Source organism: Sander lucioperca, chromosome 14, assembly GCF_008315115.2.
Source record: "Sander lucioperca isolate FBNREF2018 chromosome 14, SLUC_FBN_1.2, whole genome shotgun sequence".
Lineage (NCBI taxonomy): Eukaryota > Metazoa > Chordata > Actinopteri > Perciformes > Percidae > Sander > Sander lucioperca.
This window is the reverse complement of record NC_050186.1, coordinates 6,070,376-6,085,375: the sequence shown is the minus strand read 5'-3', so window position 1 is coordinate 6,085,375 and position 15,000 is coordinate 6,070,376. Positions and strand designations below refer to the sequence as shown.

Sequence of the window (15,000 nt, the reverse complement as noted above, 5' to 3'; positions counted from 1 at the left end):
ATTTACCATATTTTATTTATCTATTTACCATATTTTATTTATTTACCATATTTTATTTATTTATTTACCTTATTTATTTACCATATTTTATTTATTTATTTACCATATTTTATTTATTTATTTATTTAGCGTGTTGTATTTATTTATTGTTGTTGCTATCAGTCACTTAGACACAAAAACGTAGGAAAATAGGGTCCAGGTTGAAAAAAACAACGAAATGACCCTTTAATCTGGGGTTAAAAACAATCCTTGTTGGTGAAACCAACCTTAAATGTTTTGGAGGAGGATTTATCTTCCGTGTTTTCTGAGCTGTGAATCTAAAATATATTTTTTTCTGTTTTTTTGAGCCCCCGTAACATGGCGGCTTCATCTACTTGCTGGAGTATTTTCCTTAAAAATATGAATCAAAATACTTTGCATTTAACTGACTTTAATGTCCCGATAATCTGAAAGAGAAAGAGAGTCAAAAGGAGGAGGAAACATACTCAGTGATAAAAAAAAAAGGAAGGAAGGAAGGAAGGTCGACGCTCGTGAAAGAAACTTCACTTTGGTAGAATAATTTCACATTTTTTCTTCATGTAAAACAACAACTTCGCACAAGCATTTCAAAATAAAAGCACCGCACATGTCGCCACAAACCGCAGAGGCAAATCGGGAAAGATACTATAACCGGATCACATGCATGAAAACTTTAAATAAAATACCGTTCTACCAGAGTGAAATCTTTCTTTCTGAAATAATAAATAATAATAAGTATAGTGCTGTGAAGCGAAACACACAGGATGCCAAATCATCACCGTTAACCTCGAGTGCAGAGAAGAAGGGGGAAAGATTGTTTCTATTGTAACTGATTATTAGTATTATTATGAAGATTGTACATTATTGTTATAAGTATTATTACACTGCAAAGAAAGTCACACACTTGGCCAGTTTTATCCCGAGATATTCAAAGTCAAATTATCTTCAATTTCTGCGACGTAAATACTTTTATTTTCTGTCAGAAATCAGGAAAAAAAAAGACTTGTTAAAACCCTCTGAGGACGAAAGATGTGTGTGTGTGTGTGTGTGTCTCTGTGTATGTGTGTCTCTGTGTGTGTGTGTCTCTGTATGTGTCTCTGTGTGTGTGTGTGTGTGTGTGTGTGTGTGACTGTGTGTGTCTCTGTGTGTGTGTGTGTGTGTGTGTGTGTGTCTCTCTGTGTGTGTGTGTGTGTGTGTGTGTCTGTGTGTGTGTGTGTGTCTCTGTGTATGTCTCTGTGTGTGTGTGTGTGTCTCTGTGTGTGTGTGTGTGTGTGTGTGTGTGACTGTGTGTGTCTCTGTGTGTGTGTGTGTGTGTGTGTGTGACTGTGTGTGTGTGTCTGTGTGTGTGTGTGTGTGTGTCTGTGTGTGTGTGTGTGTGACTGTGTGTGTGTCTCTCTGTGTGTGTGTGTGTGTGTCTGTGTGTGTGTGTGTGTCTCTGTGTGTGTCTCTGTGTGTGTGTGTGTGTCTCTCTGTGTGTGTGTGTGTGTGGCTCTCTGTGTGTATCTCTGTATGTGTGTGTGTGTGTGTGTCTCTGTGTGTGTGTGTGTGTGTGTGACTCTGTGTGTGTGTGTGTGTGTGTCTCTCTGAGTGTGTGGCTCTCTGTGTGTATCTCTGTATGTGTGTGTGTGTGTGTCTCCGTGTGTGTGTGTCTCTGTGTGTGTGTGTGTGTGTGTGTGTGTGAGACTCTCTCTGTGTGTGTGTGTGTGTGTGTGTGTGTGTCTCTCTCTTTGTGTGTGACTCTCTCTGTGTGTATCTCTGTATGTGTGTGTGTGTGTGTGTGTCTCTGTGTGTGTACGCTACTTTTGGGAAACCAAGACTTTTGTAAACTCATTTCATTTCAATTTTTTTTTTTTTTTTTTTTTTACAAGAAATTTGAGAAATGTTTCCGCATTAGGGCCAAATTATCTCTTTATACATCGCTCTGGAACTTTACAGAAAGCTGAGTTTGTTCTGAACATTTTGATATGAAACACACGGGGATCAGTAATAACTCAAAAACCCTTAGAAGGAGAATTTAAGAAGATATATTTAAATGCTGTTAAACCTCAGAGGGTTAAGAACATGTGCAGGTTGATGATTTTACTTTGAAAATATCTTGATAAAGTGTAGATTATTTGTAAAATATGAAGGCCAGGTTGGTCATGATTGTGTGCGGTGTGTTGGACTCGTCATCAGGGCTACACTAATGTAATGTATTTCCTTTCAATGAATGTATAGAAGTAAACATTTACACCAACGGACTGTGCTGCATTTCATTTAACCGCAGGGCTTTTATTTTGAAAAGCCAACATGTTTTTCTAAACACAGGCACAATAATTCACAGACTACAGAGAGGAGAGGAGAGGAGAGGAGGAGAGGAGAGGAGAGGAGGAGAGGAGAGGAGAGGAGGAGAGGAGAGGAGAGGAGAGGAGGAGAGGAGGAAATAAGGAACAATGAGAAGAAACGAAGAGAGAAAAGAATATAAAGAGATGAGCGGAAACAAGGAAAGGACACAACGAGAGGAGAGAAGATGAACAAAGGAGAGGGAGAAAAGAAAGAAAAGAAATCGAGAAGAGGAACAAAGGAGAGGGAGAAAAGAAAGAAAAGAAATCGAGAAGAGGAAACAAGGAGAGGAAAACAAAGAGAAGAGGAAACATGACAAAAAGAGAAGAGGAAAGAGAGGAAGAAGGAGAGAAGAGGAGAGAAAGAGAGGAAGAAGGAGAGAAGAGGAGAGAAAGAGGAAGAAGAGAATAGGAGAGAAAGAGGAAGAGAGGAAGAAGAGGAGAGAAAGAGGAAGAAGAGGAGAGAAAGAGAGGAAGGAGAGAAAGAGAGGAAGAAGGAGAGGAAGAGAGGAAGAAGGAGAGAAAGAGAGGAAGAAGGAGAGGAAGAGAGGAAGAAGGAGAGGAAGAGAGGAAGAAGGAGAGAAAGAGGAAGAAGGAGAGGAAGAAGGAGAGGAAGAGAGGAAGAAGGAGAGGAAGAGAGGAAGGAGAGAAAGAGAGGAAGAGGAGAGAAAGAGAGGAAGAATGAGAGGAAGAGGAGAGAAAGAGAGGAAGGAGAGAAGAGGAGAGAAAGAGGGGAAGAAGGAGAGAAGAGGAGAGAAAGAGAGGAAGGAGAGAAAGAGAGGAAGAGGAGAGAAAGAGAGGAAGAAGGAGAGAAAGAGGAAGGAGGAGAGAAGAGGAGAGAAAGAGAGGAAGGAGAGAAGAGGAAGAGGAGAGAAAGCGAGGAAGGAGAGAAAGAGGAAGAGAGGAAGAAAGAGAGGAAGAGACGAAGAAAGAGAGGAAGAGAGGAAGGAGAGAAAGAGAGGAAGAGAGGAAGAAGGAGAGAAAGAGAGGAAGAAAGAGAGGAAGAGAGGAAGAAGGAGAGGAAGAGAGGAAGAAAGAGAGGAAGAAGGAGAGGAAGAAAGAGGAAGAAGGAGAGAAAGAGAGGAAGAAAGAGAGGAAGAAGGAGAGGAAGAGAGGAAGAAGGAGAGGAAGAGAGGAAGAAGGAGAGGAAGAGAGGAAGAGAGGAAGAAGGAGAGGAAGAACCAGTCAAACACAAAGTCAAATCGGAATCCAAAGAAACAAAAACACTTTTTTTGGAGGTTTAGATTTTTATTTTATTTGTTTTTAATATAAATATAAATCATCTTTTTTAACATCTTGAGTTTCGTTGTTTTCTGTGCAAACGTGAAGAAAAACTAAAAAAATGGAACAAACAAATAAAAAAGCACGGTGGTAAACATGAAGGCTTCTTCTCTTCTTTCATGAACAGGAGACAGTTTCAACTCTCACTTCACCATTTATCTCCAAAATATCTCCAAAATATCTCCAAAATATCTCCAAAATATCTCCAAAATATCTCCAAAACGTTGACGAGATTGCGAGAGCAGAGAGATGGTTTAGGGGTCGAGACCCAGAAACAAATCGTGACGTTTGGGAAAAGAAGAAAGCCGGCTCTGCAGACGACGTCGGGAACTTTCCAGAAACATTTCCACATCTAGAAAAAAGACCGTTTAGAAACCATCACAAGGATTCCACGACTGCTGGTACCTTAAACCTGGTCCAAACTGGGTTAACCCGGGTTAAATCAGGGCTAAAACAAGAAGAGGAGAGGAGAGGAAGAGAGGAAGGAGGAGAGAAGAGGAGAGAAAGGAGAGAAAGAGAGGAAGGAGAGAAAGAGAGGAGGAAGGAGAGAAGAGGAGAGAAAGAGAGGAAAGAGAGAAAGAGAGGAAGGAGAGAAAGAGAGGAAGGAGAGAAAGAGAGGAAGAGGAAGGAGAGACGGAGAGGAGGAGAGAGAGGAAGGAGAGGAGAGAAAGAGGAAGGAGAGAAAGAGAGGAAGGAGAGAAAGACGAAAGAGAGAAGAGGAGAGAAAGAGAGGAAGGAGAGAAAGAGAGGAAGAGGAAGGAGAGACGGAGAGGAGAGAGGAAGGAGAGGAGAGAAAGAGGAAGAAGGAGAGAAAGAGAGGAAGGAGAGAAAGAGAGGAAAGAGAAGAGGAAGGAGAGAAAGAGAGGAAGAGGAAGGAGAGACGGAGAGGAGGAGAGAGAGGAAGGAGAGAAAGAGGAAGAAGGAGAGAAAGAGAGGAAGAAGGAGAGAAGAGGAGAGAAAGAGAGGAAGGAGGAGAGAAAGAGAGAAACAATCGTGACGTTTAGAAACCGTCACCATGACAGCTGGTACGTTGAACCCGGTCCAAACAGGGTTAACCCGGGTTAAATCCGGGCTAAAACAAGTACCCTATGTTTGCGTTTTTGGGGCGAAAGGTTGTAACGTCAGTAGTAACATTTTCATTTCTTCAGTCTGACGGTTTGATCCTTCGACAGAGAATTATTTAGTTTCTCCTCCTGAACAAAAAGACACACAAAAAAAAAAAAAACCCGTCCCCGCTCCGTCGGTCAAAACGTCCGTCTTCTCCGACTCCTTCAGTCCGTGTTTTAATCCACGGAGGAAGAACCGTCAGGTCTGATAAGTCTGTCTGTTCCTACCGGTCTGCCGTGGTTCCGTCCGTCTAAATGGGGCTCAGCGTCTGCCGCTGGTACGCCGTTAACTCCGGGTGCCACACGTCCACGATGAAGATGAGCCGGTAACGGTCGGCGTCCTGCCAGACCTCGTGCTCGAAGGAGTCGTCGAAGATGAGGACTTTACCTTCCTCCCATTCCCTGAGACGCAGAACACGGAGAACGGCACGTTACATATTCATAATTCACACGTTACAACTAGGGCTGTCAAACGATTACATTTTCTTAATCGCAAAAATTAATCGTTGAATTTCTATAATTAATCACGATTAATCGCATGTTTTATCACATGATTAAAATTCTATTATTCTGCATTTCAGAACAGTTTTTAAGTCCATATTAACAATGGAAAGCCATTCTTACCAGTGGATCTTGATTGGGAATCAAAAAGTTACTTTATGAACTTGACTTTAAGATTTGTATTTGTTTATTATATATTTAATCTAGTCACACATTTGAACAAACAACTTTGAATGAGGTTTTTGCCGCCTTTTTCAAGTGTTGAACACTAGGGTTGGGTATCATTTTTTTTTTTTTTCGATACCGGTGCTAAAGCGGTACTTTTAAAACGGTGCCGGTGCCTAAACGCTGCCTGAACCGATACTTTTTAAGAAAGTTAAAAAAAAAGAAGAGTACTAAACAACAGTCGGCGACATTTAAGAACAACTTGTTTATTACTACGGCCGTATGGTCAAAATTAAATGATTTAATAGTAATGTAATAACTATAACTTATAATAAACAATAACTTATTTCACCAGTAAATTGCTGTTGAATGACAAAAACAACCACCAGATGGGAAAAGGGTATTTTACAATAACTTTGAATGCACCGCGAGGCTGTACGTTACCAGTTTCAGTGAACGCACCGTCTGTGTTTTTCCGACGTCGGCATCTGCTGCGCTGCAGAGCAGACTGTTGAAATACAGTCACACTTTACACTGTTTAATGTTAGCTGTCAGCATTTTAACCTGTTTAATCCAGCTGCTAGCTAAAGCTAGGCTAACGTTACCTGCTGGTGAGTGGAGTGGAAAGTCAGGCACCGAAATAAGGCACCGAAATTTTCGTTCTTATTCGGTCTCGTTACTACCGTTTAGGTCGGAACCGGTGCCCTATTGGCACCGCGTTTCGGTACCCAACCCTATTGAACACAGAGAACGGCAGGTTACAACGGCATAATTTACACGTTACAACTCCCCAATAATCTACTGGGCTCCGGCCAAAGGGTGGGTTCCTTTGCAATGCTTTTTATTTCGATAGTTTTGTTGCTTTTTGTAAGTTTTTTTTGGATACTTTTTTACGGAGCCTCTAAAGCAAGGGGGTCAAACTCAGTTTCCCAGAGGGCCACACTGGAAAATGAGAATCACATCGAGGGCCAGACATGTAGAGATTATTGACGTGTTTATTTAAGAGAAAAAGTCAAATATTTTGACTGTATTATTGCATGTCTCATATACTGTAGTCTTCTCACTTATATTTTGGGCCTCATAAAGCCCCAAAAAAGTTCGGCAAAAAAGTTCCTCAGCCAGCGACAAATACGTTGAAAAAAGCGCCAAAAAAAAGCGTCAAAATTGTCTGAAAAAGTGACAGAAACACCAGAAAGTGCCAAAAACTTCAGAAAACGTGGTAAAACATTGAGTAACGAGTCAAAACCGTTAAAACAAAGTCCCTAAAGCATTTTTAAAAAAGCGCATAAACCACCGGAAAAGGCATCAAAAATGCAGAAAAAGCACCCAAAAGGTGGGCCTAAATTTATTGTGAACCTAAACTGAAATGCGGGCCGTTACTTTTTGTTACTTTTTTCGACATTTGTTACTTTTTTCGACATTTTTGACGTTTTTGTTACTTTTTTCGACATTTTTGTTACTTTGTTACTTTTTTCGACATTTCTGTTACTTTTTTCGACATTTTTGACGTTTTTGTTACTTTTTTCGACATTTCTGTTACTTTTTTCGTCGTTTTTGTTACTTTTTGTTACTTTTTTCGACATTTTTGACATTTTTGTTACTTTTTTCGACGTTTTGTTACTTTTTTCGACATTTTTGACGTTTTTGTTACTTTGTTCGACGTTTTTGTTACTTTTTGTTACTTTTTTCGACATTTGTTACTTTTTTCGACATTTTTGACGTTTTTGTTACTTTTTTCGACATTTTTGTTACTTTGTTACTTTTTTCGACATTTCTGTTACTTTTTTCGACATTTTTGACGTTTTTGTTACTTTTTTCGACATTTCTGTTACTTTTTTCGTCGTTTTTGTTACTTTTTGTTACTTTTTTCGACATTTTTGACATTTTTGTTACTTTTTTCGACGTTTTGTTACTTTTTTCGACATTTTTGACGTTTTTGTTACTTTGTTCGACGTTTTTGTTACTTTTTGTTACTTTTTTCGACATTTGTTACTTTTTTCGACATTTTTGACGTTTTTGTTACTTTTTTCGACATTTTTGTTACTTTGTTACTTTTTTCGACATTTCTGTTACTTTTTTCGACATTTTTGACGTTTTTGTTACTTTTTTCGACATTTCTGTTACTTTTTTCGTCGTTTTTGTTACTTTTTGTTACTTTTTCGACATTTTTGACATTTTTGTTACTTTTTTCGACGTTTTGTTACTTTTTTCGACATTTTTGACGTTTTTGTTACTTTGTTCGACGTTTTTGTTACTTTTTGTTACTTTTTTCGACATTTGTTACTTTTTTCGACATTTTTGACGTTTTTGTTACTTTTTTCGACATTTTTGTTACTTTGTTACTTTTTTCGACATTTCTGTTACTTTTTTCGACATTTTTGACGTTTTTGTTACTTTTTTCGACATTTCTGTTACTTTTTTCGTCGTTTTTGTTACTTTTTGTTACTTTTTTCGACATTTTTGACATTTTGTTACTTTTTTCGACGTTTTGTTACTTTTTTCGACATTTTGACGTTTTTGTTACTTTGTTCGACGTTTTTGTTACTTTTGTTACTTTTTTCGACATTTGTTACTTTTTTCGACATTTTTGACGTTTTTGTTACTTTTTTCGACATTTTTGTTACTTTGTTACTTTTTTCGACATTTCTGTTACTTTTTTCGACATTTTTGACGTTTTTGTTACTTTTTTCGACATTTCTGTTACTTTTTTCGTCGTTTTTGTTACTTTTTGTTACTTTTTTCGACATTTTTGACATTTTTGTTACTTTTTTCGACGTTTTGTTACTTTTTTCGACATTTTTGACGTTTTTGTTACTTTGTTCGACGTTTTTGTTACTTTTTGTTACTTTTTTCGACATTTGTTACTTTTTTCGACATTTTTGACGTTTTTGTTACTTTTTTCGACATTTTTGTTACTTTGTTACTTTTTTCGACATTTCTGTTACTTTTTTCGACATTTTTGACGTTTTTGTTACTTTTTTCGACATTTCTGTTACTTTTTCGTCGTTTTTGTTACTTTTTGTTACTTTTTTCGACATTTTTGACATTTTTGTTACTTTTTCGACGTTTTGTTACTTTTTTCGACATTTTTGACGTTTTTGTTACTTTGTTCGACGTTTTTGTTACTTTTTGTTACTTTTTTCGACATTTGTTACTTTTTTTCGACATTTTTGACGTTTTTGTTACTTTTTTCGACATTTTGTTACTTTGTTACTTTTTTCGACATTTCTGTTACTTTTTTCGACATTTTTGACGTTTTTGTTACTTTTTTCGACATTTCTGTTACTTTTTTCGTCGTTTTTGTTACTTTTTGTTACTTTTTTCGACATTTTTGACATTTTTGTTACTTTTTTCGACGTTTTGTTACTTTTTTCGACATTTTTGACGTTTTTGTTACTTTGTTCGACGTTTTTGTTACTTTTTGTTACTTTTTTCGACATTTGTTACTTTTTTCGACATTTTTGACGTTTTTGTTACTTTTTTCGACATTTTTGTTACTTTGTTACTTTTTTCGACATTTCTGTTACTTTTTTCGACATTTTTGACGTTTTTGTTAATTTTTTCGACATTTCTGTTACTTTTTTCGTCGTTTTTGTTACTTTTTGTTACTTTTTTCGACATTTTTGACGTTTTTGTTACTTTTTTCGACATTTTTGTTACTTTTTTCGACATTTTTCGACAAGAGTATTACTCTCACAGAAAAGGTGATTTATGGTTCTGCAGAGCGAACGCCAAGGGGCTAAGCTCCGCTTCAGAGCTCCAACCTCCTATGGCGCCATTTTGATGCTACAAAACGATCACCTCCCGTTTTCGACATTTTTGTTACTTTTTTCGACATTTTTGTTACTTTTTTCGACGTTTTGTTACTTTTTTCAACGTTTTTGTTACTTTTTTCAAGGTTTTTGCCACTTTTTGTAAGGTTTTTTTTGGACACTTTTTTCGACATTTTTGCCGCTTTTTTCAAGTGTTTTTTCGACAATGTTTTTGTCGCTTTTTCAATACACACAGACATGTCCCGGGACCTCCCTAGATAGTCTCGGGTGGACGGAGATCGTTTTTTGTTTCTGTCTCAAATCGCTGCTTAAAAATGAAAACAGTGTGTATCCTCAAACCAATGTGTGTGTTTCAGGTCTCAGTCGGTGGTGGAACCAGGAACTCTCCGACAAACAGACAGAGAGACCAGCACACCACTACTGGCCCTGGACTGAACACACACACACACACACACACACACACACACAGACACACACACACATACAGACACACACACACACACACACACACACAGACATATACACACACACACACACACACACACACAGACATACAGACATACACACACACACACAGACATACACACACACACACACACACACACACACACACACACAGACATACACACACACACACACACACACACACACACACACAGACATACACACACACACACACACACACACAGACATATACACACACACACACACACACACACACACACAGACATACACACACACACACACACACACACACACACACACACACACACACACACACACACACACACACACACACACACACACACATATAGACACACTCACACACACACACACACACATACAGAGACACACTCACACACACACACACACACACACACACACACACACAAAGACACATACATACAGACACACACACACACACACACACACACACAGACATACAGACACACACACACACACACACACACACACACACACACACACACACACACACACACACACACACACACACACACACACACACACATACATACAGACACACACACACACACACACACACACACACACACATACAGACACACACACACATACAGACACACACACACACACACACACACACACACACACACACACACACACACACAGACATATAGACACACTCACACACACATTCACACAGACACACACACACACAGACATACACACACACACACAGACATACATACACACACACACACACACACACACACACACACACACAAAGACACATACATACAGACACACACACACACACACACACACACACACACACACACACACACACACACACACACACACACACCCCCCCCCCAAGGTTGAACCTATTGGGTTACACCCCCTACTCCGTGGCCGGTTAGCTCAGTTGGTTAGAGCGTGGTGCTAATAACGCCAAGGTCGCGGGTTCGATCCCCGTACGGGCCAGACAGCTTTTAGGTTACACTCTCACACAGCTTCAATGAGGAGACACGAGGAGGGAAAGTCAGAAACACATGAAGAAAGAACTAAGGAAACTAGATAGAAGAGGGAAACAATAAAAACAAACACAAACATGAAGTAGAAAAGAACAAATGAAGAGTATTACTCTCACAGAAAAGGTGATTTATGGTTCTGTAGAGCGAACGCCAAGGGGCTAAGCTCCGCTTCAGAGCTCCAACCTCCTATGGCGCCATTTTGATGCTACAAAACGATCACCTCCCGTTAGCATCCCATTGACTGCCATTCATTCTGACGTCACTTTGACAGAGAATAACTTTACATCTGAAGAGTTTAAAGACTCTATTTGTCCATTGTTTATTTCTAAAGAAACACGACAATGTATAAAAGGCTCCATTACCTTGTAGCTCACGTTATGGCTCCGTAGCAGACGTTTTTATAAAAATAGGCTAACGATTGGGTCATAACCACGAGACTTACTGTCTCATAGTAGAGGAATTACCGTATAGTACAGGAGAAGCTCTCAGGCAGTTTGGACTTCCATTAGCTGTTTAAGTGTAATTACTAATGTTAACTATCATTTTAGTGATCAATAATTAGCCTGTGTCCATGTTATCTCCTTACATATACCTACGCTCTCCGTCTCTGCTAGATTGGGAATGATTGAGATTTCTCTTGGCACAGCTACCAGAAGACTTCCAACTTTCAGACAGGTTGCTCACGTCACATCTACGTCTTCAAGCTCAGTTGGAGGCTGCTCAGTAACGCTCAGCCATCACCGGGAAAGATCTTCTAATATCCTTCACTGGTCTCCGTCCAGAGACACGGGATCTGGTGGTCCATTATATATATGTCACTGGCGAACACCTTGCCCTGAAGTTTGAACGTGTGCGTTCGATAATAGCAGGACCAGCGTGTGTGTGTATGTGTGTGTGCGTGTGTGTGTGTGTGTGTGTGTGCGTGTGTGTGTGCGTGTGTGTGTGTGTGCGCGTGCGTGGTAGAGCGAGTGAAACAAAGTGTCTCCTCTGTTCTTTCTGGAGCAGGAAAAGTTAACCTTGCTTTTTTTTTTTTGACGTTTTTGTTGCTTGTTTTTCAAGGTTTTTTAGACACTTTTCAACATTTTAGTCGTCTTTTTTCCAAAAAAAATTATGTCTTATTGCTTTTGTCTATGTTCTTGTGGCCTTTTTCAATTTTTTTGTCGCTTTTTTCATTACACGCAGACATGTCCCCGGACCTCCCTAGATAGATCTCAGCCATTCCCCTGTGGCCGGTTAGCTCAGTTGGTTAGAGCGTGGTGCTGGTCGTGGGTTCGATCCCCGTACGGGCCAGACAGCTTTTGAGTAACACTGTGTGTGTGTGGTAGAGAGAGTGACTCTAGAGTCGTAGTGAGAGAAACAAAATGTCTCCCCTGTTCTTTCTGTAGCAGAACAGTTAACCTCGCTTTTATTCAACATTTTTGTTGCTTTTTTTCAGTGTTTTTTGGACACTTTTCAACGTTTAAGTCGTCTTTTTTCAACATGTTTGTTGCTTGTTGTAAGAGGGAGAACCAGGAAATGTGACGCCCCCAAGTCATTGCCGAACATTTTCACTTTAAATGATTAAAAAGCTTAAGTCAATTGTTGTTACTCTTTCCTGGAATGAGATGCCTGTAGGTGTGGCCGGTTAGCTCAGTTGGTTAGAGCGTGGTGCTAATAACGCCAAGGTCGCGGGTTCGATCCCCGTACGGGCCAGACAGCTTTTGGGGTTACACTCTGAAACAATTTCTGTGCTAACAAATTAAGGTTAAGACGTCTGCTATACCCGCCGTCCCTGACCTGTCCCGCACCAGTGTAACGTCACGGGAACACCGTAACTATTTATACTCGCGCGTGGCGGTCGCAACACTAGTTGCAGTCTTCTCCTGAACAGAGGTGGCGCTAATGAGGAAAGGCTACAGACATTGCTCTTTCTACGGACTAGAAGAAGAAGAAACAGGTAAACAACAGCAGAACTGGCAGCGATATTACGAATCCCACTATGGCCACGCCAAGACCCGCCCTTCAATAGCATTCACACACTACTATTGGCCAGGCGTCCATGCTTACATGTTCAGGTCTTATCCCCTGACCAATCCCCTAACCCTAACCTTAACCACTCGAGGTCAAATGCCTAACCCCAACCAATCGAGCTGCTTCGTAGGGCGGGTCTTGGCGTGGCCATAGTGGGATTCGTAATTTTGCAACTGGCAGCAGCGTTGACGTCAATGCTTCGATTTGATTGGATGACCTTCTTGGTGGGATCAAGCCTTTCATTCACCATAAAAGAACTCATCTGATCAGTAAGTTTACCAGAGAGACTAGCCGTCACTGTGAGAGTCCTGGCATCACGTTGCCCTCGAGCTCGTCCATGCTTCCTGTTTCCGCTTTGTTGCGTGCCGCTGAAAAAAATAGTTAAATCCTGGTGCGCCAGCGAGATCTACGTCAGTTTGTGGTCACATTGGCGTGCGACAGGTCGGGTACGGCGACTGTAAAGACGCCTTAAGTCAAAGAACATCAACAGAAAGGACTAAGGAAAGTGGATGAAAGGGAACGAGTGAAACCAAAGACAAGAGGAGAATAAGTAAAAAACAAGAAATCCAGTTTTATGGTTCTGCGTTGCATCTACGAGTAGAGACGGGCCCTACTACGTAGCCCACATGTGGTGGCAAACTCAAGGCCCGCGGGGCCAAATTCGGCCCCTCGCAGATTTTGATCAGGACCGCTGTCAATTTAGGGTCACAATAAGTTTTGTCCCAACTAGTTTTTGTCGCTTCAAGTTTTTTTGGACACTTTTTTCGTCGTTTTTGCTGCATTTTTTAAGTTTTTTTGGACACTTTTTTCGACGTTTTTGCTGCATTTTTTTAAGTTTTTTTGGACACTATTTTCGACGTTTTTGCTGCATTTTTTAAGTTTTTTTGGACACTATTTTCGACGTTTTTGCTGCATTTTTTAAGTTTTTTTGGACACTATTTTCGACGTTTTTGATGCATTTTTAAAGTTTTTTTGGACACTATTTTCGACGTTTTTGATGCATTTTTTAAGTTTTTTTTGACACTTTTTCGACGTTTTTGATGCATTTTTTAAGTTTTTTTTTACACTTTTTCGACGTTTTTGCGGCATTTTTTAAGTTTTTTTGGACACTTTTTTCGACGGCATTTTTAAAGTTTTTTTTTGACATTTTTGACGGCTTTTGTAAGGTTTTTTTGGACACTTTTTTTTTTAAATTTAGGTTCACAATAAATTCCGTCCCACATAGTTTTTGTCGTTTCTTTCTGAAATTTTTGTCACTTTTGCCGACGCCTTTGGTGCTTTTCGCCCTCGTTTCTGCCACTTTTTCCGATGTTTTTTTTGTTGTTTTTTTCGACCTTTTTTACAACCCCCCTAATAACCAAAAAACAACCCACCCCAAAAACCTATTATAATGTTGCATAAATAAGGACATTTGCATCACAATTTCATGAAGAAAAATATAGCAGAATGCTGGAAATGAAGTGTTTGGCGTTCAAAATCTCAACTTTGCTTAAAAGTGGCGATCTCAACCCCCCCAATGTTTGAACCCAAAGTTGTGCCCTAAGATCGACGCAGACACACCAGCACACAAGTATAAATCTTTACAATGGCGTAGAGCAAATGTGTAAATCTCAAGCCAAATCCAGCCCCTCGCAATCTTTGATCCGGCCCGCTATCAATTTAGGTTCACAGTCATTTTTGGCCCACCTAGTTGAGCGCCAAAGTGTTTTTCAAACTGTAATTACGCGACACTCAGAGCAGAATTTGGCTGATTTACTGACTCTGACACTCCGAAATTCCCCCAGATCACAGGTTTCATATTCAGGCTGTGGCTCGGCTGTGTGCAGAGATGGGAAGTAACAAAGTACAAATACTTCGTTACTGTACTCAAGTAGATTTTTCAGATATTTTTACTTTACTATTTATTTTTGTGCCGACATTTTACTTTTACTCCTTACAATTTTAACACAAATATCGGTACTTTCTACTTACATTTTACAAAATTGGCTCATTACTTTAGTTTCAGTTAGTTGGATGGGAATATGCGTTGCACTTGACGCACCACAAGATGACGCGACAGATTCGGCGGCATTCATTCGCGCCAAATCATTGCGGCCTGATGGTGCCAACGTTACCACATAGTAGTACGGTTTGCGACATGATTGAAAACTAGAAACGCAGAAAAATCCTGAAATGATCACTAAACTTAAACAGCTTTTTCACAAAAACTGTAAAAGATATCAAACTGAAAAGCCATAGCCTAATACCTGAATATTTTGTGAACATTTTAAAGTTTGTTTGGTGTCTGTAGGTGAAAGTATGAAGGAGCTGA

The 15,000-nt window shown here is 39.7% G+C and overlaps 1 protein-coding gene and 2 non-coding genes across 6 annotated transcripts in view; 2 read left to right on the top strand and 1 right to left on the bottom strand.

Moving 5' to 3' along the window:
* Window positions 1-4,723: 4,723 nt before the first annotated feature.
* LOC116040045 (aspartyl/asparaginyl beta-hydroxylase) overlaps window positions 4,724-15,000 on the bottom strand; it is an 82,468-nt gene continuing 72,191 nt past the window's right edge. For 3 of the 4 annotated variants that reach the window (XM_031285272.2, XM_031285275.2, XM_031285274.2), the window contains one exon: window positions 4,724-5,128. In XM_031285272.2, the coding sequence (XP_031141132.2) occupies window positions 4,978-5,128 (151 nt within the window). In that variant the 3' untranslated portion in view covers window positions 4,724-4,977. The remainder of the gene's footprint in view (window positions 5,129-15,000) is intronic. The other variant, XM_031285273.2, reaches the window with a different exon arrangement.
* trnai-aau lies at window positions 10,556-10,629 on the top strand. Its single transcript has one exon. It is a non-coding gene; the product is annotated as a tRNA-Ile (tRNA).
* On the top strand, window positions 12,298-12,371 carry trnai-aau. Its single transcript has one exon. It is a non-coding gene; the product is annotated as a tRNA-Ile (tRNA).